Source organism: Tachyglossus aculeatus, chromosome 7 (genome assembly GCF_015852505.1).
Source record: "Tachyglossus aculeatus isolate mTacAcu1 chromosome 7, mTacAcu1.pri, whole genome shotgun sequence".
In the NCBI taxonomy this organism is placed as follows: Eukaryota; Metazoa; Chordata; class Mammalia; order Monotremata; family Tachyglossidae; genus Tachyglossus; species Tachyglossus aculeatus.
In genome coordinates, this window is record NC_052072.1 from 22841937 (window position 1) to 22867874 (window position 25938).

A 25938-nucleotide genomic window follows, 5' to 3' on the forward strand; every position below is an offset into this window, starting at 1 on the left:
TTAGAACCCAGGTCCTGTGACTCTCAGGCCCGTGTTCTTTCCACTAGGCCACTTTGGATATTTCTGCTCCCCTCCTCCACCACGGCCAGTTGCTCTGGGGTCTTTTCCAGCCCTGAGTCATCCTCTGATTGGCTAGCAGTGAACCCTGATTCCTCCTCTTTCCACCTCTGCCTTGACTCAGTAAGTTAGTTGATCAGTTGTATTTTTTGAGCGCTTACTGTGTGCAGACTTCTGTACTAAGTGTTTGGGAGAGTACAATATAACAATATAGCAGACACATTCCCTACCCATAATGAGCTTATAGTCTGGAGTCTTCAGGGATAGAGGGGAGTCAGCCCCCTCCCCAAGGCCCCTACAACTATGGCCACTTGAAAATAATAATAACAATAACAATTGAGGAATTTAAGTGCTTACTACGTGTCCAACCCAATTTCCTTGTAGTCACCCCAGTGCTTAGTGCAGTGTCTAACACATAGTAAGCGCTTAACAAATATGACAATTATTATTATTTTTACTACTATATGCCAGGCACTGTACTAAGCGCTAGACACAAGGAAATCGGGTTGAACACATTGTCCCAAATTAAGCTCACTGTCTTCATTCCCATTTTACAGATGAGGTAACTGAAATGCAGAGAATTAAAGTGACTTGCCCAAGGTCACACAGCAGACAAGTGGCAGAGCCAGGAAGAGAACCCAGGTCCTTCTGACTCCCAGGCCCGTGCTCTATAATAATAATAATAATAATAATAATGGCATTTATTAAGTGCTTACTATGTGCAAAGCACTGTGGAGGTTACAAGGTGATCAGGTTGTCCCACGTGGGGCTCACAGTCTTAATCCCCATTTTACAGATGAGGTAACTGAGGCACAGAAAAGTTAAGTGATTTGCCCAAAGTCACACAGCTGACAAGTGGCGAAGTCGGGATTTGAACTCATGACCTCTGACTCCAAAGCCCGTGCTCTTTCCACTGAGCCACACTGCTTCCTATCCACTAGGCCATGCAGGTTCTCCCCACCCAGTGCCTGTCCTAAGAGCAAACTGCAGCTGGAGGTTGGTTGGCCAGCCAGCGGATGCTAATCTGGGGTCGCAGAGGAGCTGTCACAATGCAGAGCAGGCTGGGCTGCAATCGGCTTCCTCCCCTGGTACTCCTATAGTGTCTTTCCCCGCTCCAGGAGAGGATGTTTACCAAGAGCTGCCGGGCCGCAGGGGTCCCCGGGGACGCTTTGTTCGGCCTCCACCTGCTCAAAGAGGCCAATGAGAGAAGTGTCGGATGCCACTGTCTAGACCCGGGAGAGGCTCCAGGCCTGGCTCTCCATGAGAAGAACATGGGAGCCTGCCCCTCAGTCAGTCAATAGTACTTATTGAACATTACTGTGTGCAGAGCACTGTATTATGATAATAATAATAATAATAGTAATTGTTAAGTGCTTATTGTGTGCCAAGCACTGTTCTAAGTACTGGGGGTGATACAAGGTAATCAGGTTGTCCCCCAAGGGGCTCGCAGTCTTCATCCTTATTTTACAGAGGAGGTCACTGAGGCATGGAGAAGTTAAGTGGCTTGCCCAAGGTCACACAGCAGACAAGTGGCAGAGCCGGGATTAGAAGCCACGTCCTCTGACTCCCAAGCTCTTGCTCTTTCCACTAAGCCACTATGTTCTTGGGGACCTACAATACAACAATCTAACAGACACATTCCCTGCCCACAGTGAGCCTACAGTCTAGAGGTTCTGGCAGGACCAGGAGAGCCAGCAGAAGGAACTCAGGGTTGGCTGAAGGGATTTCTGCTCTCTGCCCTCTGTCTGGGGTTGGGGAGGGGGGTCTAATTTGGAATCCTTGAGTTGCTGGGGGGGGGCTGCAGGGAAGGGACCTCCCGCTCCAGCAGAACAGAAAGTAGAAACTTGGCTTCTCATGCCAATGCCCGGGATGGGAGAGACAGAGAGCATGACTGTTGTTCCTACCTTTAAGAACATGCAAGAGGCTTGACTTTTCCAAACCACATGGGAAATCTTAGCAGGTTGAGAATTCAGGTACCTTCCCGTCCTGAGGTCTCCCTTCTCAACTGAACCCTGCTCTCCCTCTCCCCCCTCTTCCTCTTCCCTGAGTCCTTTTTTCCCTCCCCACTTCTTTCCCGTCATATCTGGATGCCTTTTTTTAATGGCATTTGTTAAGCAATTACTATGGGCCAGGCACTGTACTAAGCGCTGGGGTTGATAGAAGTTAATCAGGACGGATACAGTCCCTGTCCCACGAAGGGCTCACAATCTTAATCCCCATTTTACAGATGAGGTAACTGTGGCACAGAGAAGTGAAGCAACTTGCCCAAGGTCACACAGCAGACAAATGGTGGAACCGGGATTAGATCCCAGGTCCTTCTGACTCCCAGGCCCATACTCTAGCCACCAGGCCACCAGAGAAAACGTGGCTTGGCCTGGAAGAGGGTTTTACAGCCACAGCTCTAGGACAGTTTGCCCAGCATTGCCTCAGGCCTGTCGCCTATATGGAGAAGCAAGGAGCACACTCAACAGTTTCGTACATTTTCAACCCATTGTTCACCCTTTTCTCTGGTCTGAAATGCCCTCCCTCCTCAGCTTCCCCAAAACATGCCACCTCCAAAGCCTTCCTAAGGTCATCTCCCCAGGAGGTATTCCCTGATTTCCCCCCTCTGTGCCACCCCACCGTGCCACCTCAACAATCTCTTAAGAATCAATTAATCGATCAATGGTATTTATTGAGTGCTTACTATGTGCAGAGCACTGCTTGGGACAGTTGAGTAAAACAGAATTAACAGACATGTGCCTTTACTGAGCTTATAGACTAGAGGACGAGCTTGCAGTCTAGAAGAAGTCATGTATGTACTTGTCTGTAACTGCTCATTCTTATTAATGATGCATTTGCCTATTGATGTCACCTTTTTCCTTCATGATAATTTTAACTCCTCCCAGGGACTACATTTTCTACTCTTTTGTACACTCCCCAAACACCTTTTGTTCGCTCTCCAGTATCCACTCAGTAATTATTGATGATTGACATCGATACTCACCCAGCCCATCACTCTCACTGTGATCCGGGAGGGTTTACCCACGCTGTTCCTGGAAGGTCATTGTCAGCTTGGAATTAATTGAATTAGAATCAACCTCCCATTATCCGCATGGTTTCTGGAAGGTCATTGCTAGCTTGTACTGAAGTGAAGTAGAATCAGCCTCCCACGCTCATAAAAACCCATCATAATGTAGAAGATCGTTCAATAAAAACCAAAGTGTCCTTTTCGGTGGAGCCAAACAAATTAGTATTGCAGTGTAGCTTTGGTCTCAACAAACTGGATGGTAGAAAAGACTGTTGGGAAAAATTTTACTACTAAAAAGGTTGTGGTCAAAGGCTACAAACGAAGGAAATTGAAAAGTATGAGAGCCTTTCTGGGATCCTCTTAACTGTTGCTGCTGCCTTTCTGGGGTCCCCTTAACTGCTCTCGTTTAATTACAATGTTTGTTGATTCCCCAACATGGACACCTGCTATGCCTACTTGTAAATATCTTTATTGGAGGGGAAGCTCCTTGTAAGCAGGCAATGGGTCATGTGCTTCTGTTGTATTTTCTCAAGTGCTTAGTACAGTGCATTGCACCTAATAGACACTTAATAAATTCCCCTCAGTACCACTAGTGGAAACCACTATCCACAGGATAGAAGAGCGAGCCGAAGAGCATAGCTGGCCTTTACCTTCATGGTCTAGTGGAAAGAACACAGGCCTGGGAGTCAGAGGACCTCAGTCCCAATCCCAGCTCCGCCCTGTGACTGCTGTATGACCTTGTCAAGTCACTTCACTTCTCTGTGCCTCAGGTTGCTCATTTGTAAAATGGGGATTTAGTACCTGTGCTCCCTCCTACTTAGACTGTGACCCCCATGTCTACCCCAGCACTTAGGACTGTGCACATTGTAAGTGCTTATCACATACCACAATTATTATTATTAGTAGTATCACCATTATTAATAATAATTATTATTATTATTACCTTCCCAGGGGCCACCCCTCCACTGGAGCGATGAGCCCTAGGCTTCATCCAGATCAGGGGGAAGATGGGATTCTTCTTTCCAGCCTGATGCCCCAGGAGGCCTTCTTTCTCCCAAAGGGGGAAATGGACACAAAGCTCTGTTCCCTCCCCAGCACCGATCCCCAGCCTTCCAAAACCCCTACAACTTTTCCCAAACAGGAAGGTTGTCAAGGCTTCTTTGGTATTTCCTCCTCCCCCGTCCAGAGAGAGGAGGGGCCCTGGCTTCTGTTTCTTTCCTGAGTGGGAAAGAAGGGGCGGTTGGCTGTCAAGGAACTGGACTCAGAACAGAAACATTCAAATAAACTGCTCAAGGTAAAGGCCGGGAGGGGGAAGAGGATGGGGAAGAGGGAACACTGCCAAACCAAACCCTTCCAGCGGCCTGGGTATTTTTTAAAATCAGTTTTAAAATCAATCAGTGGTATTTATTAATACTCATAATTACGGTATTTGTTAAGCACCTACTATGTGCCAGGCACTGTACTGGTGTAGATACAAGCAAATCATGTTGGGCATAGCTCCTGTCTCACGTGGTACTCAGTCTCAATCTCCATTGTACAGATGAGGTAACTGCAGATAAGTGGCAGAGTCAGGATTAGAACCCATGACCTTCTGACTTCCAGGCTCATGCTATCTATCCACTACACCATACTGTTGAGCACTTACTGTGTGCAGAGTGCTTTGGAGAGCACAATACCCAACAGAGTTGGTAGACATGTCCCGTGCCCAAAATGAGGGCTTTGATTCTTCAGGGCAGGTGTGTAAGTCACTGTTTTCTCTCAGTCAATTAATCAATGGGTATTTTCTGAGTGCTTACTGTGTGCACTTCACTAAGCACTCTCAATCAATCAATCAGTAGTATTTATTGAGCACTTACTGTGAGTAGAGCACTGTACTAAGCACTTGGGAGAGTGAAATACAGCAGTGTTGGTTGATACATTCCCTGCCCATCAGGAGCTTACAGACTAGCTTATGACATCTCTGGCTCAGCCTCTTTCCTCTCTTCCCTCTCTTTCCTCTCTCCTCCCTCCAACTTTCTCTCCCACTGGAAAAATCTGAAGTCAGAACATCTATAAACAGAAAATGAAAGTAAGCTTAATAAAGGCCATAAAGAAGCAGTCTACTGGCAGGTAAGGATAAAAAAAACTAGGGAGGAATTGTTTTAGCAGGTTTGGGGAGTGAAGAGAAAAGGAACTGGGGTCCTCTCAGCTCTTATTCATGAACCTGAGAATTCTGAGCTTAGGAGGAATTGGATAAATGCAGCCTAGAGTTCTGCTTCTATAAGTGAAAGCCATTTTCTGGGACTGAAAGCTTGAAAAAAGAAGAATGACCTTTTTTCTAGTATTTTTTAAGCGCTTACTATGTGCCAGGCACTGTACTAAATGCTGGGTATGTGCAAGGTACTCAGATTGGAAACAGTCCATGTTCCTCATGGGGCTCGCACTCTTAAATTCCCATTTAACAGGTGAGGTAACTGAGGCACAAAGAAGTGAAGTGAGTTGCCCAAGGTCACACAGCAGACAAGTGGCAGAGCTGGGATTAGAACCCAGGTCCTTCGGACTCCTAGGTTCTAATCCTGGCTCTGCCACTTTTGAAGGATAGTAATGTGATTTTTCCCCCCATGCCCCCAGATCAAAGTCATTACTCCAAGCAAAAGGGTGCCCCTTATGTAATGTTGTGCCACCCACAGAAATTTGATTTCCTGCATCTCCCTTTTGAGAAGCAGCATACCCTAGTGGAGAAAGCACGGGCTTGGGAGTCAGAGATCATGGGTTCGAATTCCAGCTCTGCCACTTGTCAGCTGTGTGACTTTGGGCAAGTCACTTAACTTCTCTGTGCCTCAGTAACCTCAACTGTAAAATGGGGACTAAGGCTGTGAGCCCCACGTGGGACAACCTGATAACCTTATATCTACCCCTGTACTTAGAACACTGCTTGGCACATTGTGAGTATTTAACAAATACCATTATTATTACTAATTATATATTATAATAATATATATTATTAATGATGCATTTGCCTATTGATGACACTTTTTATAATATAATGTCACTTATTATATTATTACATATTATGTTAATAATATTAATAATAATAATCCCGGTTCTGCCACTTGCTGACTGGGAGACCTTGGACAGGTCACTTCCCAAGGTCTTACTTTCCTCCTCTTTAAATGGGGATTCAATACCTATCCTTCCTCCCGCTTAGACTGTGGGCTCCTTGTGGGGCAGGGATTTTGTCCAACCTAATTAACTTGTACCTACTCCAGCACTTAGGACAGTGGTTGACACATAGTAAGCATTTTAAAACTATAATAAGAATCATAATCTGATTGTATTGTATCTATCCCAGCGCTTAGTATAGTGTTTGGCATATAGCCAATGCTTAACAAATATCATTATTATTTCTTTGCTTCCCAGGAGGACTTTAAAAAGGCCATAGGCGTCAACCTGACCAAGATAATTTGCGAGATGAAGTCAGGCAAGCCATCTGGTGAGGCTCGTGACTGCCACCTGACTGTAGTCCACTCTGAAGTGAAGCCCCAGTGCATGTTCTTGGTCCCAGCCAGCAGTGACCGTGAGTGACCCTCTCTTCCAGGGTTGGGGAATGTGAATGAGGTAGCCCATGGAGACCGCGGGGGGCCAGGAGCCTCAGCAGGCGGCTGAACGGAAGAGGAAAGGGTGGAGCCCCAGACTCCAATTCCACAGAGGTAGCAGTCCATGGCTTTTGGGACCAGATTCCATGTCTTGCCACCCCAGACCTACAGCGAGATCTGATTGCTTCTGAGCAGTACTTTAAAGACCCCTCTCCAGTCAGTCCTTCAAAGCCCAACAGCCACTCCCACCTTACCCTCCCCTAGGAAAGCCCCTCCCCTCAATACATTCCAAATCAGTCAATCATATTTATTGAGTGCTTACTGTGTGCAGAGCACTGTACTAAACACTTGGGAGAATACCCAATAATAATACAACAGACACATTTCCTGCCCACAATGAACTTACAGTACAGAGGGGGAGGCAGACATTAATATAAATAAATTTCAGATATTTACATAAGTGCTGTGGGGCTGGGAGTGGGGACGAAAAAGGGGAGCAAGTCAGGGCAACACAGAAGGGAGTGGGAGAAGAGGAAAGGAGAGCTTAGTCAGGGAAGGCCTCTTGGAGGAGATGGGCCTTCAGTAAGGCTTTGAACGGGGGAGAGTAATTGTCAGATATAAAAAGGAGGTATCTGTGTTCTGAGTTTGGGAGCTGGGGAACAGTTAGTGAAGCAGGGGACACTGGGTTGTACATTGGAAAGTTCCCCTTGACTGTCTCCAGGGAGCAGGCATCCGTTGGCCACTGGGGAGTATCATTCGGTCTATTTATTGAGCGATTACTGTGTGCAGAGCACTGTAATAAGTGGTTGGGAAAATACAATATAATAGACATATTCCCTACCCATAATGAGCTTACAGTCTAGAGTTTCCAACTGAGAGAGGACAGGCTGGGACCAGAAACCCTTCCAGAAGTGGAGTGGTAGGTCAGTACCAAAGAATGACCTGGAGCAAGGTGGGAGAGGCATGGGGAAGGGAGAGCTGGATGACAAGCCACTTGGGTTCATAAACCTTGCTTCCTCAATTTTGCAGAACTTTCCAACATTCTCCAAGTCATGAAGAACCACACATCTGACCTGGAAAAGGTAAAGACCTCAGTTGGCTCAAATGTGGGAAGGGGATATACATACATACATATGTGTGTGTGTGTGTGTGTGTGTGTGCGTGTGTGTGTGTGTGTGTGTGTGTGTGTGTGTGTGTGTGTGTGTTAGGGGGTGGGGGAGAAGGAGAAGATCCAAAACCTTCTGCCCCTCTCTGTCTTGGACTGGTCCTTCCATGGAGACAGGAAGGGAGGGAACAAAGAGAATTGGGGGAATGTCGGAGGGAAAGAGCCAGGAGCCTGGGACACGAAGGCCAGGCAGTATCCAGCTGCCTAGAGAGGGAACAGATGTCCGCCGCCTACAGTCAATCACTAAGTACTATATTCATTCACTCAGTCACTGTGTGCTGAGCACTGTACTAAGCGCTTGGAAAGTACAGGTCAGCAACATATAAAGACGGTCCCTACCCAACAACGGGCTCACTGTCTAGAAGGAGACAGATAACAAGACAAAACATGTAAACAGGTGTCAAAACAGTCAGAATAAATAGAATTAGAGCTATATGCTCATCATTAACAAAATAGAGTAGTAAATATGTACAAGTAAAATAAATAGAGTAATAAATATGTACAAATATATACAAGTGCTGTGGGGAGGGGAAAGGAGGTAGGGCAGAGGGAGGGAGGCAATGGGGAGGGGAGGAGGAGAGAACAACACTGGAGAGTACTTAGGACCCTGGAGATTCTCCAGCCTCCAGAGGTCCATAGATAAGAATTACACAACTTCATGCCAGCCTGAGGGAGTTTAGAGTCTGAAACAGTCAGTACACATATGTTCTAAAATGCCCAGAGATGCACAGAGTTAGAAAAGCATCAACTGATATGATGGTGAAGAAACCTTTCAGGAACAACAGATGAGTCTTTGTCTGGAAGTCCAATTGTTGGTCTCAGGACTAAGAACCTACTTGAAAGTTCGAGTATGGGCCTATGAGTCAGAGGATCTAGATTCTAATTCCAACTCTGCCACCTACTGTGTGACTTGGACAAGTCACTTCACTTCTCTAGACCTCTATTTCTTCATCTGCAAAATGGGGCTGCAATATCTCTCCTCTCTCCTAGCAATCAATCAATCAATCAGTCATATTTATTGAGCGCTTACTGTGTGCAGAGCACTGTACTAAGCACTTGAGAAGTACAAGTTGGCAACATCTAGGGACAGTCCCTACCCGACAGTGGGCTCACAGTCTAGAAGGGGGAGACAGAGAACAAAACCAAACATATTAACAAAATAAAATAAACAGAATAGATATGTACAAGTAAAATAAATAAATAGAGTAATAAATATGTACAAACATATATACAGGTGCTGTGGGGAAGGGAAGGAGGTATGACGGTGGGGATGGAGAGGGAGATGAGGGGGAGAGGAAGGAGGGGGAGAGGAAGGAGGGGGCTCAGTCTGGGAAAGCCTCCTGGAGGAAGTGAGCTCTCAGTAGGGCCTTGAAGGGAGGAAGAGAGCTAGCTTGGTAGATGTGTTGAGGGAGGGCATTCCAGGCCAGGGGGATGACGTGGGCTGGGGGTCGACGGTGGGACAGGCGAGAGCGAGGCACGGTGAGGAGATTAGTGGCAGAGGAGCGGAGGGTGTGGGCTGGGCTGTAGAAGGAGAGAAGGGAGGTGAGGTAGGAGGGGGCGAGGTGATGGAGAGCCTTGAAGCTGAGGGTGAGGAGTTTCTGCCTGATGCGCAGATTGATTGGTAGCCACTAGACAGTGAACTCCATGTGGACCAGGGACTGGCTGACCTGGTTATCTTGTATCTACTCCAGTGCTTAGTACAGTGCTTGGCACATAGTATTTGATAAATGTCAAAATTATCATTATTATTATTATTACTACTATTGTTATTTTGGAATTGAAGATATTGCTAGTGGTTTGCCTAATATCACTCACACTTTTTGTCCTTCCCAGAGGTGTTTCCACTGAGCCAGTGAGTACAACCAAGAGAGTAAATTTCCTTCTGAAATTGTATCTCCTCCAGGAGCACTTCCCTGATTTATTTCTAATATCCCAACTCCCTCATGAGCACTTCAGTCACAACTCCCCTTGCCCTGACCATGTAGCACTTATGCCCATATCTTGCATATGCTATTATTATTATTATTATTAATAATAATAATAATAATAACAGTATTTGTTAAGTATTATATGCCAGGCATTGTGCTAAGTGCTGGGATAAATACAAGCAAATTGGGTTGGACACAGTCCCTATCCCACATAGGGATCACAGTCTTCCTCCCCATTTGACAGATGAGGTAACTGAGGCACAGAAAAGTGACTTCCCCAAGGTCGCATAGCTGACAATTGGCGGAGCTGGAATTAGAATCCAGTTCCTTCTGACTCCTAGACCTGTGCTCCACGCACTAGGCCATGGCACATAGTAAGCACTTAACAATTATCATACTCATTATTATTATTATTATTATTATTATTATTATTATTATTATTACTTCCTCCTATCTGTAATTTCTTTTAGTGTCAGTCTGCCCAACTAGATTGGAGGTTCCTTGAGAACAGCTGCTGCACCTGTTACAGTCTTATGAGTGCTAAATACAGTACTTTACATACAGCAGGCGCATACTCAATACTATCAATTGATCTATTTGATTGAATAAGTAGCAAGGGGTGCAGCACATTGTGAAGTGCATGTGAAGATTTTTAACCCATAGGACTCAGTTTACCTATTTGAGCAAGGCATTTTCCTAGGGACAAAACAACTGGACAGGAGGAATTAGTGAGAGAGTCTGAGGAAATCTGTCAAGAGGATCAATCAATCATATTTATTGAGTTTACTGTGTGCTGAGTACTGTACTACGCACTTGGAAGAGAATAATACAATTTATGTATTTGTATTGATGTCTGTCTTCCCCCCTCCAGACTGTAAGTTCACTGTGGGCAGGGAATGTATCTATTATTGCATTGTACTCTCCCAAATGCTTAGTACAGTGCTCTGCACACAGTAAGTGCTCAATAAATATGATTGAATGAATGAATGAATGAATGAATGGAGTTGGTAGCCATGTTTCCAAGCCTTCCCAGGTTCAGTGAGAATTTGAGGAGCTTGATGCTGGGAGAGGGTGAACACTGGGTTGCTTGGAGAAGAATCTCCATGAACTCTGCCTCTAATTCCCCTCCCATTGCCTCTCCAGCCCCTTTATAGATTTCCTTTATCACCACTCTCAGCCCAACTCTGCTCATTTCCAGGCAATCAGTCATTCAATCAATGGTATTTCTGAAGTGTTGACTGTATACAGAGCACTGTACAAAGCACTTGGGAGAATATAGTACAACAGAGTTGGAAGATATGTTCCCTTCCCACAAGGAGCTTACAGTCCAGAGGGGGAGACAGGCATTAAAATACATTACAAATATGGACATAAGTGTGGTGGGGTTTAGGATAAGTGAATGAAGGAAGGGTACAGATCCACGTGCAAGGGGGGTGGGGGGGAGAAGAGGAAATGGGGGCTTAGTCGGGGAAGGCCTCTAGGAGGAGATGTGATTTTAAGAAGTCTTTGAAGGTGGGGAGAGTGATCGTCTCTCAGATATGAAGGGGGAGGGCATTCCAAGCCATAGGGAGGATGTGAGCTCCATGTGGAACAGGGACTGTGTCCAACCTGATTATCTTGTAACTACCCCAGTGCTCAGTACAGTGCTTGCTCATCGTAAGTGCTTAACAAATACTATAATAATAATAGTAATAATAATAACAATGTGGACGACATGCTGGCAGCAAAGTAGACAAGATCAAGGTACAGTGAGTAGGTTGACATTAGAGGAGCAAAGTCTGTGGGCTGATTTGTAGAAGACACAGGTCCAGGAAGGGTGAGAAGAGGAAATCAATCAATGGTATTTATTCATTCATTCAATCATTCAATCATATTTATTGAGCACTCACAGCTTGCAAGGCACTGTACTAAGTGCTTGGGAGAGGACAATATAATAACAGACACACTCCTGCCCACAATGAGCTCACAGTCTAGGGGGGGAGACAGACAGTAAAATAAATAAATAACAGATCTATGCATATGTACTGTGGGGATGAGAGTGTGGATGAATGAAGGAGCAAATAAGAATGACGCAGAAAGGAGTGAGAGAAGAGGAGAGGAGGGCTTAGTCAAGAAAGACTTCTTGAAGATGTGCCTTCAATAAGGCTTTGAGTGGGGGAGAGCATTTATCTGTCTGACATGAGGAGGGAGGGCATTCCAAGCCAGAAGTAGGATATGGGCGAGAGGTCGGTGGCGAAATAGATGAGATCAAGGTACAGTGAGAAGATTAGCATTAGAAGAGTGGAGTGTGTGGGTTGGGTTTAATAATGATGGCATTTATTAAGCACTTACTATGTGCAAAGCACTGTTCTAAGTGCTGGGGTAAAAACAAGGAAATCAAGTTGTCCCACGTGGGGCTCACAGACTTAATCCCCATTTTCCAGATGAGGTAACTGAGGCACAGAGAAGTTAAATGACTTGCCCAAAGTCACACAGCTGACAAGTGGCAGAGCCAGAATTTGAACCCATGACCTCTGACTCCAAAGCCTGGGCTCTCTCCAGTGAGCCATGTTCTCTAGGGTTGTAGTAGGAGATTAGTGAGGTGAGGCAGGAGAGGGCAAGGTGATTAAGTGCTTTAAAGCAAATGGTGAGGAGCTTTTGACTGACGCGGAGGTGGATGGGCAACCACTGGAGTTTCTTGAGGAGTGTGGCAACACGGTCTGAATGTTTTTGAATGAAAATGATTCAGGAAGCAGAATGGAGTATGGACAGGAGTGGGGAGAGACAGGAGGCAGGGAGGTCAGCAAAGAGGCTGATACAGTAATCCAGGCAAGATAGGATAAGTGCATGCATTAATGTGGTAGCAGTTTGGATGGAGAGGAAGGGGCGAATTTCGGCGATGTTGTGAAGGTAGAACTGACAGGACTTCATGATGGCTTGAATGGGTGGGTGGGACAAGAGAGAGGAGTCAAGGATAACGCCAAGGTTAAGGGCTTGTGAGACAGAAAGAGTGGTGGTGCCGTCAACAGTAATGGGAAAATGAGCTGGAGGACAGGGTTTGGGTAGGAAGATAAGAAATTCAGTTTTAGCCATATCAAGTTTGAGTTGATAGGAGGACATCCAAGTAGAGATGCCTTGAAGGCAGGGGGAAATGGAGACTGCAGAGAGGGAGAGAGATTTAGGTGCTATCAGCATAGATGTGATTGTTGAAGCCATGTGAGTGAATGAGTTTTCCTAAGGAGTGGGTATAGATGGAGAAAAAAAAGGGACCCAGAACTGAACCTTGAGGGACACCCACAGTTTGGAGATGAGAAGCAGAGGAGGAGTCCGTGAAAGAGACTGAGAATGAGCAACCAGAGATAGGAAGAGAACCAGGAGGGGACAGTGTCAGTGAAGCTGTAAGAGCTTAAAAAATGCCATCATTATTATTATTATTATTATTGTTATTATTTTCCCTTGGGCCTCCCCAGTGGTTCCCTCAGACCTTTTCACAGAGCGCTCTTGAGCAATGCTGTTGGGTTCTCTGGCCCCTGGGGCCACGTGGAGAGAGCCACGACTCCCCGTGAGCGGCACGGAGATAAAAAATGTTCCCTGAGCTCCTCTCAGTGGGAATCCCTTTCGTTCCCCCAGTGTTTCTACTGTGAGTGGGGGAGGGTGTTCGGTCAGCATCTTCCTGTGACATGCTCTGGGATCGTTCCCCTGTGATTCACTCAAACCTTCAGCCATCAGGTCGGGACCAGTCCTGCCCAGATGCCATGTTGTAGATGGAGCTGTGATCTCCCCATCTGCTGATTCGGGGTCAGTCCCAGGGTCCCTCTGGCCCTTCCTCACTGTCCGGGGCTCCGGGTTCCCGGCTGCCGGGGTCGAGGCTGACAGAGCCCCTTCTCTCCTGCTGCTGTCCGAGCCGCTTCCCTTGCCTCATGGGGGGCCACGGGCATTGGGGTTTCCCTGGGAGCTTCTGGGCTTGGCTGGCTACAGTGCCCTGCACACAATAAGCACTCAATAAATACAATTGAAAGAATGAATGAATGAGTCCCTGCTAGCTGAGCAGCATCTCGTCCGAGATGCCGGAGGTGGGTCCTGGGGGATGAAACCCCCAGCCCACTGCTGCTTGTGCCTCGAGCTTTCCTCCAGAAATGGGGAGTAGCAATTGGTGGGCGTAATTTGATCAAGAGTCAGAGCTGGGCTGGGCTGGTGGAGGCCGTACTGGGCACCCCAGCTCTGCTACAGGGAGGCCCAACATCAAAAGTGTTTGTGCATCTTGGGGGGAGTCCAGAGCTGATGGGGGCTTGATTTCCAGGACCCTCACACCACCTACAGATTGGCTTCAGCCTTGGACAGCAAATGTGTGATTGTCCCCTCCCCACAGCACTTGTGCATATTTGTACATATCTATTACTCTATTTTATTAATGTGTATATAGCTATAATTCTATTTATTTTGATGGTATTGACACCTGTATACTTGTTTTGTTTTGTTGTCTGTTTCCCCCTTCTAGACTGTGAGCCCGTTGTTGGGTAGGGACCGTCTCTACATGCTGCTGATTTGTAATTCCCATGCGCTTAGTATAGTGCTCTGCACACAGTAAACGGCTCAATAAATACGATTAAATGAATGAATAATGTTTCCAGAACGGAGTAGTCAACAGTGTTAAAAGCAGCTGAGATGTAGAGAAGGATTAGGATGGAGTAGAGGCTGTTGAATTTGGTGAGGAGGAGATCGTTGGCAACCTTTGAGAGGGTGATTTCTGTGGAGTGAAGGGGATGGAAGCCAGATTGGAGGGGGTTAAGGAGAGAATTGGTGGAGAAGAAATTGAGGCAGTGGGTGTAGATAGCTCACTGAAGGATTTTGGAGAGGAATGGTAGGAGGGAGATGGAGTGATAACTGGAGGGAGATGTGGGGTCAAGGAGGGGTTTTTTTAGGATAGAGGAGATATGGACATGTTTAAAAGCAGTGGGGAAGAAGCAGTGTTTTGATGAGGTGCAAAGGAATGAGGTTGGATGCACAGGTGGAAGGAGTGGATTTTGAGAAAAGCCATGAGATTTCTTCTAGAGATAGTGCTGGGAAAGATAGGAGAGTTGAAGAAGGGGCAGGAGAAAGGAGGGACTGGAGAGGGGCAGGGGAGATTTTTCGGGAGATCACTCCTGATAGTGTCAATTTTGTTGATGAAGTAGGTGGCCAGGTCACTGGTGGCACGGGATGTGGGAGGTGGGGGGCAGAGGACCTGAGGAGGGAGTTAAATAAATGGAACAACTGGTAAGAGCAATGTGCATGCGTGTCAATAGGGGTGGTGAAATAGTTTTGTCAGACAGAATTAAAGCATGCAAGGACAAATCTGAAGTGGATGAAATCAGTCTGATATCTAGATTTCTGCCAGCAGTGCTCTGTGGCTCATGCACAGGGGCAAAGGAGGTGGACTTTAGAGGTGATCCAGGGTTGTGGGTTAATGGTACAAGATCACCAAAAGGATAGGGGAGGGAGGGAGTTGAGTTCAGTAGCGAGTATGGTGTTGAGAGCCTCAATTTGCTCACTAAGGGAAGGTAGTTTGGATATGGAGGTTAAAAGGGGCATGATGACTTGAGGAAAATTGTATGGGGTCAAAAGATCGGATGTTTCTGTAGGGGAACAGTATAGATTTATGGAGAGGAGGTGTGTGGGAGAGAAGGCAGGTGAGGAGGTTGTGGTCAGAGGGATTTCAGAGTTGGTGAGGGTAGAAATTGTGCAGCGGCTAGAAATGATGAGATCTAGCTTGTGTCCAAGTTGGTGAGTGGTTGAGGTGGGGTGGAGCAGGAGGTCAGTGGATTTGAGGAATGATCAAAGGTGGGCAGAGGAAGGGTCATCATCCACATCTATGTGGATATTGAAGTCCCCAAGGATAAATGTTGGCAAGGAAAAAGAAGGAATGTGAGAATGGGATCAAAATGGTTAAAGAAGTTGGAGGTGGCACCTGGGGGGGGTCAGTAAATGACCATTAGTAGAATATGGAGTGGGTGGTAGAGGTGGATGATATGGGCTTCAAATGAAGGGAAAGAAAGGCATAGGGGAGGTGGAACGGTACGAAAGCAGCATTGGGACGTGAGAAGGAAGCCGACAGCTCCTCCTTACCCAGTGAGTCTGGGGGAGTGGGAGAAGAAGAGGCCCCCTCTGAAGAGAGCAGCAGGGGAGACTGTGCTGTGATGGCGAGGAGGAGGAATGACCGGAACAGGAACAGGTCAAAAATGAAGGAAAGCTTTCCCATAATAGAACGGGGGTGCCACAGACCTTATTTGGCTGAGGCAATGGGAGGGTGTGGGGGGTGAGTATGGGATGAGGGGTAGGAAGGGGTTGAATGGGGATGAGCTGATGGGGGCCAGTGTGTGGAAAGAGGGATGAAGGGTGGCTCTGGGACAGGATGAAAGGGATGAGGCAGGGGAGAGGGGTGGGGAGGGGTTGGTTGGGAACTCACTAGGGGTTGAGGGGGGCTGGCCTGTGGGGAGGGGGATGAAGAAGGGTGCTGGCGTAGGGGACAGAGGAGGAGAAACCAGAGGGAGGGGAGTAAAGGCACATTGAGCACTGACTCTGGGCAGAGCACTGTACTTAGTGCTTGGGAGAGTACACTACACAGGGGTGGTAGATACATTCCCTGTCTACCAGGAGCTGATTCATTCATTCATTCAATCGTATTTATTGAGTGCTTACTGTGTACAGAGCACTGTACTAAGCACTTGGGGAGTACAAATCAGCAAAATGCAGAGGTGGTCCCTACCCAACAATGGGCTCGCAATCTAGATGGGGGAGACAGACAACAAAACAAAACAATTAGACAGGTGTCAATACCATAAGAATAGATACATAGAATTATAGCTAAATATACATCATTAATAAAGTAGAGTAATAAATATATACAAATATACACGAGTGCTGTGGGGAGGGGATGGGGGTAGGGCAGAGGGAGGGAGTGGGGGCGATGGGGAGGGGTGGAAGAGCAGAGGAAAAAGGGGGGCCCAGTCTGGGAAGGCCTCCTGGAGGAGGGAGCTCTCAGTAGGGCTTTGAAGGGGGGAAGAGAGCTAGTTTGGCAGATGTGTGGAAGGAGGGCATTCCAGGCCAGGGGGAAGACGTGGGCCAGGTTAGTGGCAGAGGAGCGGAGTGTGCAGGCTGGGCTGTAGAAGGAGAGAAGGGAGGTAAGGTAAGAGGGGGCGAGGTGATGGAGAGCTCTGAAGCTGAGAGTGAGGAGTTTGTGCTTCATGCGAAGGTTAATAGGCAACCACTGGAGATTTTTGAGGAGGGGAGTGACATGCCCAGAGCATTTCTGTACAAAGATAATCTGGGCAGCAGAGTGAAGAATAGACTGAATCGGGGAGAGACAGGAGGCTGGGAGATCAGAAAAGAGGCCGATGAAGTAATCCAATCGGGATAGGATGAGAAATTGAACCGACAAGGTAGCGGTTTGGATGGAGAGGAAAGGGTGGGTCTTGGTGATGTTGCGAAGGTGAAGCCGACAGGTTTTGGTAATGGATTGGATGTGAGGGGTGAATGAGAGTGGAGTCAAGGATGACCTCAAGGTTGCGGGCTTGTGAGACGGGAAGGATGGTAGTGCCATCCAGTGATGGGAAAGTCAGGGAGAGGATCTCCCCCTGGCCTGGAATGCCCTCCCTCCACACATCCGCCAAGCTAGCTCTCTTCCTCCCTTCAAAGCCCTACTGAGAGCTCACCTCCTCCAGGAGGCCTTCCCAGACTGAGCCCCCTTTTTTCTCTCCTCCTCCCCATCCCCCCGCCCTACCTCCTTCCCCTCCCCAAAGCACTTGTATATATGTTTGTACAGATTTATTACTCTATTTTACTTGTACATATTTACTATTCTATTTATTTTGTTAATGATGTGCATCTAGCTTAACTTCTATTTATTCTGATGACTTGACACCTGTCCACATGTTTTGTTTTGTTGTCTGTCTCCCCCTTCTAGACTGTGAGCCCGTTGTTGGGTAGGGACCATCTCTATATGTTGCCAACTTGTACTTCCCAAATGCTTAGTACAGTGCTCTGCATACAGTAAGCGCTCAATAAATACGATTGAATGAGTGAATGAATGAATAAGGGAAGATAAGGAGCTCAGTCTTGGACATGTTGAGCTTTAGGTGGCCTCGGGCATCCAGGTGGAAATGTCCTGAAGGCACATTCTAGAGGGGGCAATAAAGACAGGAGATTGGCTGATATCAGGTTAGGGTTAGAACTAGTGTTAGGGTTAGAAGCAGAGTGGGGGAGAAGAGGAGAGGGAGAGCAGATGCCCCCTCTTTCCTCTCCCCCAAACCCCGAGTTTCCCTGGTATGATGTGCTGTTGTTTGTGTGCATTTCCCTGATGTGACTTGCTATTGTTTGTGTGCTTGTTGCTCCCAGATTGGAATCCGCTCCTTCAAAGAGGAAAGCCTCCACCACCACCAGAATCAGTCCCGGAAGACGCTGATTGCTGTGGTGATCTCCGGCCTCCTGCTTGCCATCCTGGGCACGGCCGGCTATTTCCTCATGAACCGAAAGAGCTGGAGCCCTGCAGGAGAGAGGCTGGTGAGTAACAGCTGCTGGCAGAGCTCCAACTTAACACTGAGAGGGAGAGAAGAGGGGAAGATGGGGAGAGGGAGAGAGGCTCGTCAGTGTGGGCTGTTGGCAGAGCCCCTCTCTGAGGGAGAGAGGGGAAGCGGGAGATGGAGAGGGGAAGAGGGGAAGAGTGTTGGAGAGGGGGAGATGGAGTGATGGAAAGAGGGAGGGGCAGAGGGGAAGAAGGAGGGATGGGGAGAGCCGGAGAAGGAGTGATAGAGAGAAGGGGAGAGGGGAAGGAGTGATGGAGAGGGAGAGAGTGGCAGAGGAGGTGAGGGAGAGGGAGAGAGAGAGCAGATTCCTGGCCCAGCAATGCTGCTGCAGGGAGGGATCAAACCAGGAGATCCTTAAGGACAGCAATGAATCAAGTTGCTCTCGGCCTTGCCATGATCTGTCCCTCCCAGGGAGTATAAGGCGAGCAGACCAGAGCACTGAGCGTTTTGATTTTAAGACCTTCTTGGGGAGACGACGGGGCTGGGGGTGAGCCGTCAACTGTCTGGGATTATGAGGAAGGCAGCTTGGCCCAGGCTGAAGAGCCAGCAGGGTTCAGACCGCTCCAGTTAGCAGTGAGGGGACCATCTGTGACAGATTTCTAGGCTCTCACCAGCCCTTAGCCTGCTCCTTTCTATCTTTCTCCCAGCCTGCAGAGGTTCAGTCTACCCTGGGAGTACTGTCCAGACCACAGTGATCCAGAATCGGTCCCCTCCTGTTCCCCAGATAGACTCTGGGCCCCTTCCCACCGCATCCAGCTGGGCTTCATTCATTCATTCATTCATTTGTTCAATCATATTTATTGAGCACTTACTGCGTGCAGAGCACTGTACTAAGCTCTTGGGAGAGTACGATACAGCAATATAACAGACACATTCCCTGCCCACAACAAGCTTATGGTCTAGATGGGGGGGAAGGCTATTAATATAAATAAATAAATTACAAGTATGTACAAAAGTGCTGTGGGGCTGGGAAGGGGGATGAATAAAGGGAGCAAGCCAGGGCATTGCAGAGGGGAGTTGAAGGAAAGGAAAAGGTGGCATAGTCAAGGAAGGCCTCTTGGAGATGTGCTTTCGTTAAGACTTTGAAGGGGCTCTGAGCTTGCCTCCTCAGGGTGGGCCAGGAATGCCATTTTTGGTGTTGATCTGCCCTCTCTGCCCTCTGCCCTAGCTCCCCCCACCCCCACCCCCACCACTCACACCCAAATAACCTATTATCATCAATCAGTGCTACCGAGCACCTATATACTGAGTACTATTAAATGCTTAATAATGTACAATACAATAGAACTGGTAGACAAGTTCCTCCTCCCACAGTGAACTTACAGTCTAGAGGGGGAGACAGATAGTAATATAAATAATTTATGGATCCATACATAAGGCTGTGGGGCCAAAGGTGGGGTAAATATCAAATACCTAGAGGGAATGGATTTAGGTACATAGACAACAGAAGAGAGGGAGTTGGGGAGAAAGAGAGCTTAATCAGGGAAGCCCACTTGGAGGAGATGTGACCTTAATAAGCTTTGAAGATGGGGATAGTATAGTAGAGAAGCAGTGTGGCTCAGTGGAAAGAGCACGGTCTTTGGAGTCTGAGGTCATGGGTTCAAATCCCATCTCCAACAATTGTCAACTGTGTGACTTTGGGCAAGTCACTTAACTTCTCTGGGCCTCAGTTCCCTCATCTGTAAAATGGGTATTAAGACTGTGAGCCCTGCAGGGGACAACCTGATCACCTTGTAGCCTCCCCAGCGCTTAGAACAGTGCTTTGCACACAATAAGCACTTAAGAAATGCCATCATTATTATTATTATTGGTCTGGCATACATGGAATGGGGAGGGTGTTCCAGGCCAGAGGGAGAACATGGGAAAGGGGTCGGTGGCGAGTAGACAAGATTGTACTATCCCAAACGCTTAGTACAGTACTCTGCACACAGTAAGTGCTCAATAAATGTGATTGAATGAATGAGTGAATTGGGGTGCTAGAGGAGCAAAGTGTGTGGGCTGGGCTGTAGTAGGAGATCAGGGACGTAAGATAGGAGGGGAACAGCTGATTGACTGCTTTAAACCTTAGTTTCTGTTTGATGTGGAGGTGGATGGGCAACCGTTGGAAGTTCCTGAAGAGTGGGGAGATATGGACAGAACTTTTTTTTTTAGAAAAATGATCCTGGCAGCAGAGTGAAGTGTGGACTGCAGAGGGGAAAAACAGGGGAGGGAGAGGGGTCCCGGCTCAGCTACTTGTCAGCTGTGTGACCTTGGGCAAGTCACTTAACTTCTCTGTGCCTCAGTTACCTTATCTATAAAATGGGGATTAAGACTGTGAGCCCCACGTGGGACAACCTGATCACCTTGTATCCCCCCAGTGCTTAGAACAGTACTTCACACATAGTAAGCGCTTAACAAATACCACTGTTATTGTTATTATTAAGACAGCTGCAATAGTCAAGTCAAAATGGGATAATAATAATAATGGTGGTATTTATTAAGTGCTTACTATGCGCAAAGCACTGTTCTAAGCACTGGGGAGGTTACAAGGTGATCATGTTGTCCCACGTGGGGCTCTCAGTCTTCACCCCCATTTTACAGATGAGGGAACTGAGGTACAGAGAAGTTAAGTGACTTGCCCAAAGTCACACAGCTGACAAGTGGCAGAGCTGGGATTTGAACCCATGACCTCTGACTCCCAAGGCCGTGCTCTTTCCGCTGAGCCACACTGCTTCTAGTAGCAGCCATTTGGATGGAGTGTAAGGGGAAGATTTTAGCAATGTTAGTAAGGTAGAACTGACAGGACTTGGTGACAAATTGAATTTGCGCATTGTATGAGACAGATCAGACGATGACAATGCCAAGGTTACAGGCTTGTGAGCTAGGGAGCATAGTGATATTGTCTACAGTGATAGTAAAGACAGCGGGAGGACAGGGTTTGGGTGGGAAGATAATGAGTTCTGTTTTGGGCATGTTTAGTTTGAGGTGTCGGCGGGACATCCAGGTAGAGATGTCCTGAAGGCAGGACAGAATGTGAAACTGCAGAGAAGGAGTGAGGTCAGGGCTGGAGAGGGGAATCTGGGAATCATCTGTGTAAAGAGGGAGGTTGACACCATGGGAGTGAATGAGTTCACCAAGAAAGTGGGTGTAGATGGAGAATAGAAGGGGACCCAGAACTGAGCCTTGAGGGACCAGCAATGTCAGAAGGTAGAAGACAGAGGAGGAGCCTGTAAAAGAGACTGAGAAGGAGCCATCAGAGAGATAGGAGAAGAACCAGGAGAGGACAGTGCTAGTGAAGCCAAGGTTGAATAATGTTTCCAGAAGAAGTGGGTGGTTGACAGTATTGAAGGTAGCTGTGAGGTCGAGGAGGCTTAAGATGGAGTAGAGGCCATTGGATTTGGAAAGAAGAGGATCATCTGTGACCTTTGACAGGTCAGTTTCTGTGGAGCAAAGCCAGATAGGAGAGGGTCAAGGAGAGAATTGGAGGAGAGGAATTTAAGACAGACGGTGCAGACAACTCTGTCAAGGGGTGTGGAGAGGAATTGATGGGAGGGAGCTGGGGCCATAACTGTTGGGAGTTGGGGGGTCAAGGGACAGTTTTTTTAGGGTAGTGGAGACATGAGCATATGTGAAAGCCATGGGGAAGAAGTCTCACCAGGAAATTGGAAGGATTCAAGGGGTTTAAAATAGATGGGATAATACTGGCCTGAAGGAAGATTATGATTAAAGGAAGTTGAATGGGCCTCCTGCCAAGGGTCTCTAATCTGTGCTGAGAGGGAATCAGAAGAGATGTTTCTATCCACCAACAGTGGTGAAGATCTGGGCCTACAGATTTGGAGTGGAGGGTGGAGAGAAAAGACGTCTCGTGTTTCCCGTTCCCCCTCCCCCTACCCTCCTGTGTGAGCTAAACTCCTGTCTCTGGCTACCTGCCTCCAAGGGACACCATGACATCACTGGCCCCTGACATTCACCCTGCTGCCTCTATCCACCTGGATCTCTCTGTCCTGGTTAGGGATGGTTCCTATGAGGGTCTTCCCTGGCTCAGACAGAGGTTGGGGCCAATCCCCATCCCCCATCCTCACCTAGAAATACAAGGTCATACAGCAGACAAGTGGAAGACATATGCCTGCTGTGTGACCTTGGGTGAGTCACTGAACTTCTCCAGGCCTCAGTTTTCTCACCTTTAAATGTGAGGATTCAATACCTGTTCTCCCTCCAGCTTAGACTGGGAGCCCCATGTGGGATAGGAACTATGTTCCACCTGATTATCTTGTTTGTATCCCAGCTTTTAGTACAGAGTAAGTGCTTAAGGGATGGTACAATAAACTGCCTGTTCAACTCTGCCTATGAACTCTGGGGTAAGTGGAGGTTACCTAGAGGGCAAATGTCCATGGTGTAGATGGGTCCTGCCAGCCTGCCAACAGCATGAGTTCATCCCAAGAAAGACTGCTCTGTGTGGACCCTGAGCTCTGTGGTATTTGGGATCTACCTACAAAGCCTTAGAGTAGGTAGACAGCTGTCTTGTAGCATGGCTCCCTGGTGTGGTTATTTCCTCTGCTCTGCCAACCCCTGCACTTCTACTTATGGGTGTCATTGTCTGTCTCCCCCTCTTGACTGTAAGCTCTTTGTGAGCAGGGAATGTATTTGTTATATCATACTCTCTGGGAGGGCTTAGTACAGTGCTCTGCACACAGTAAACAATAAATACGATTGACTATAGGCTGACAAAGGAGCACAGCAGCTGAGATGGTGGCGAGTAAAAGAAACGCTAGGTAACTTGCCCATCTCTGAGGTATTTCCATCAATTATAACAACTGTGGTATTTGGTAAGAGCTTACTATGACCCAAGCTCTGCATTAAGCCCTATGATAAATACAAGACATTCAGGTTAGTTACAGTCCCTGTCCCATATGGGGTTCATAGTCTAAGGGGAAGGAAGAACAGGTATTGAATCCCTATTTTAAAGAATAGGGAAATGAAGAGACTTGCCCAACATCACACAGCAAGCAAATATCATAGCTGGGATTAGAACTCAGATCCTCTGATACCCAGACCCGTGCTCTTTCTACTATGCCACAGTGCTTCACAGGTTTAAGGGGTCCTGGTGGTTATCCCCCAAGCAAGGACTGACCCTGCTATTCACTGAGAACTGGGGAGTTCTCTATCTGCTGATTCTCCCCCTGGACCATCCCCACCCCAATTCCCTAAGGTGAAGCAGGAAGAGGGATGGAAATTAAGGGAATAAAGGTTTGGATGAAAGTCAGGGGGCTTGCCTCAGCAGGGGACATTCTGTGTTTAATTTGGGCAAATCACTTAGTCTCTCTTGGCCTCAGTTTCCCCCATCTGCCCCTCCCACCTTTTCACAGACATTGGGAGGACAAGTGTGCCCTTTGGAGGAGGGGGACAGGGAACACCAAGGAATAATTATCCAATGGGATTTACTCATATTAAAAAAATTCCTAGGGGAAAGGGTTTGGGAGTAAACTGAGGCCACTCAGGACCACTGTGCTGAGGCTGACACCCTTTCCAACTTTACCCAGGGTCAGCCACCATTCCCATCTCCCTCCCACACCTTTCCTCCGAGCAGAATCTCGATGACACAGTTTTGGTGCCTCTCTCCTCTGTCCTTTCTGTTCCCAGGAGCTGGAGCCCTGATCTGTCTCCAGGAAGATGGAGGCCACGAATCTGGATGGGAGTGCCTCCCAATCCCACCCTCCCTACCCCCCCACAGCACAGGATCCGGGCTGACCTCCCCCCGCCCCACTTCCTTGGCCATCCCCGCTAATGCTGCCTTTATTTATGCCCCATCTAGAACGAAGACCCCTATGTCACTGAGAGTGGAAACCAGGGCTACAGCCCAGGCGGGGGGGCCTCCCCTGAGCCCCAGGACAAGCCGAGCCTGAACCGAGGGGTCCGGGAGAACGGCACGGGCCAGGCCTCATCCAGCAACGGCCACTCGACGCGGCCACACGTGGCCGATACTCCACTGTGACGGGGACGGGAGGGGGCCGGCCTTCCAGAGAGCCTCCATCCTCCATCCAGCCCCCCTGATTCCTTAGTTAACCCTACCCCCTCCTGCCTCCTCCTCCCTTTCCCATCTCCTCCTCCTCCCTGCCTCTGGCTGCTCCTCTCCGGTTGTCTGGATCATCCCCTGACCTGTGCCATCCCAACTGGAACCACCTTCCCAGACACGTAGGCCTGCCTGGGACTCATTGGGAGGTCAGGGGGGGAAGAACCCAAGTTGCCGGAGCTACTGGGAGTATGGGGGTGGGGATGGGGGTGGGGAGTGCCCCCCTGGACCCAACCCAGTCTCCTCTCACCTGCCCCAGCCCTCTCCCTGCCTCTGACCACTTTGGACCACTCCGCCTTCAGTGCTCGGTGTTCAGTCATGCCCTCTTCCCTGCTCTCTGACTTTCGTGGACCAGGGCCAGTAAGAGTGAGCCCAGAGCTCAACTTCCCAGCCTCCCCACTCTTCCCTGCCCTCTCCTGCCCTTTTCTCTGCTTTCTTTGATTTGATTTTCAGGAACTTAAATCTCCTCTTCCACTGTACAATGTAGCCAGAACCCTTGCTCCTCTGGGCCACATCTTTCCTCCTTCCCAGAGCAGTAAACCAGCTCCTCCTCCTCCAACTTTGGTTCTTCAGCCCCAGCCAGCTCTCCAAACAAATCTCCTCCCTGGAGAGGTGAGGGCACTTGCAGATCATTCAGGGTGGGCTGGTTGCACTCTTCCTGCATGTGTGTATATGTGGGTGCAGGTGTGCATTTTCATGCATGTATGTGCACTTATGTGTGAATATGCATTTGTGAGTGTACATTCATGATTGGGCGCATGAGTGTAAATTGTGTATGTCTGGGGGAATTCAGTTTAGCTTCTAAGATGCTCAAAACACCACTTGTGAGAGGGCAAGGGCTGGAGGCTCCATCTTCTGTTCCTGCATCTCCATTCCAGTGCCAGGCTGCCCTCAAGGAGAATTTACAAACCTTCTGAGGTCCAGGTCATCCAGCCCAGTCTGCCCCATCCTCAAACCCAGCTGCCCTGCCAGAAAGTCCCAGGGCTTCACCCATCCACCGGTGCTCCTGCCCCCGGCTCTAGGGGCCTTCAGTGCCGAGGAGAGTCCCCTGACCAGTTAGAGCCCGGTTTCAGTGCCAGCAACCCTTGGAAACACAACTTTTCTGAATAGGAGGAGTATTTGAGTTTTTTTGTTGTTTTATTTCTGAAAATATTTCTGTAAATATTGTAATTAAAATGACAGTAAAACAGGTGTGTTGCTGCCTCCCCAACAGTTTGAAGGGCTGGGGGTGGGAAGGGAGGGTGCTGGGTCAGAGGGAGGGGCAGAGTGGCACCCGGGAGCCTCTCGCTCATAGCCAGCAGGCCGCACAGCCGGGGCCCGCCCTGAACCGCAGGAACCAAAGATGAGCCACGAGCCACAAGCCACGAGGGAGCTGACTATGGGAAGAGAAGAGAGGCCAGGGAGGGGAAGGTCAGGGAAAGAGGGAGGAGGGAGGGGGGAGGAGGCTGGCAGCCCACATCCTGTCACTCTGTCGGCAGTCAGTGGTCACTTGGTACCGGCATCCACGGTCTCATCCCTGCCCTAGAAGTGGTCCCCAGGGGAAGGTGGCCTGGAGCCCTGGACCTCACAGCCTCTGTCCAAGAACATCTCTGGGAATCCCGCCCCTGCCCAGTT

At 48.3% G+C, this 25938-nt stretch overlaps 1 protein-coding gene across 2 annotated transcripts in view; it reads left to right on the forward strand.

The window, feature by feature from the left end:
• The window catches only part of CD34 (CD34 molecule), a 44116-nt gene extending 18601 nt beyond the window's left edge, over positions 1 to 25515 (forward strand). For both annotated transcript variants that reach the window (XM_038749809.1, XM_038749810.1), the window contains exons 5-8: positions 6467 to 6623; positions 7672 to 7724; positions 18088 to 18252; positions 24067 to 25515. In XM_038749809.1, the coding sequence (XP_038605737.1) occupies positions 6467 to 6623; positions 7672 to 7724; positions 18088 to 18252; positions 24067 to 24246 (555 nt within the window). In that variant the 3' untranslated portion in view covers positions 24247 to 25515. The remainder of the gene's footprint in view (positions 1 to 6466; positions 6624 to 7671; positions 7725 to 18087; positions 18253 to 24066) is intronic.
• The last annotated feature ends 423 nt before the right edge of the window (positions 25516 to 25938 follow it).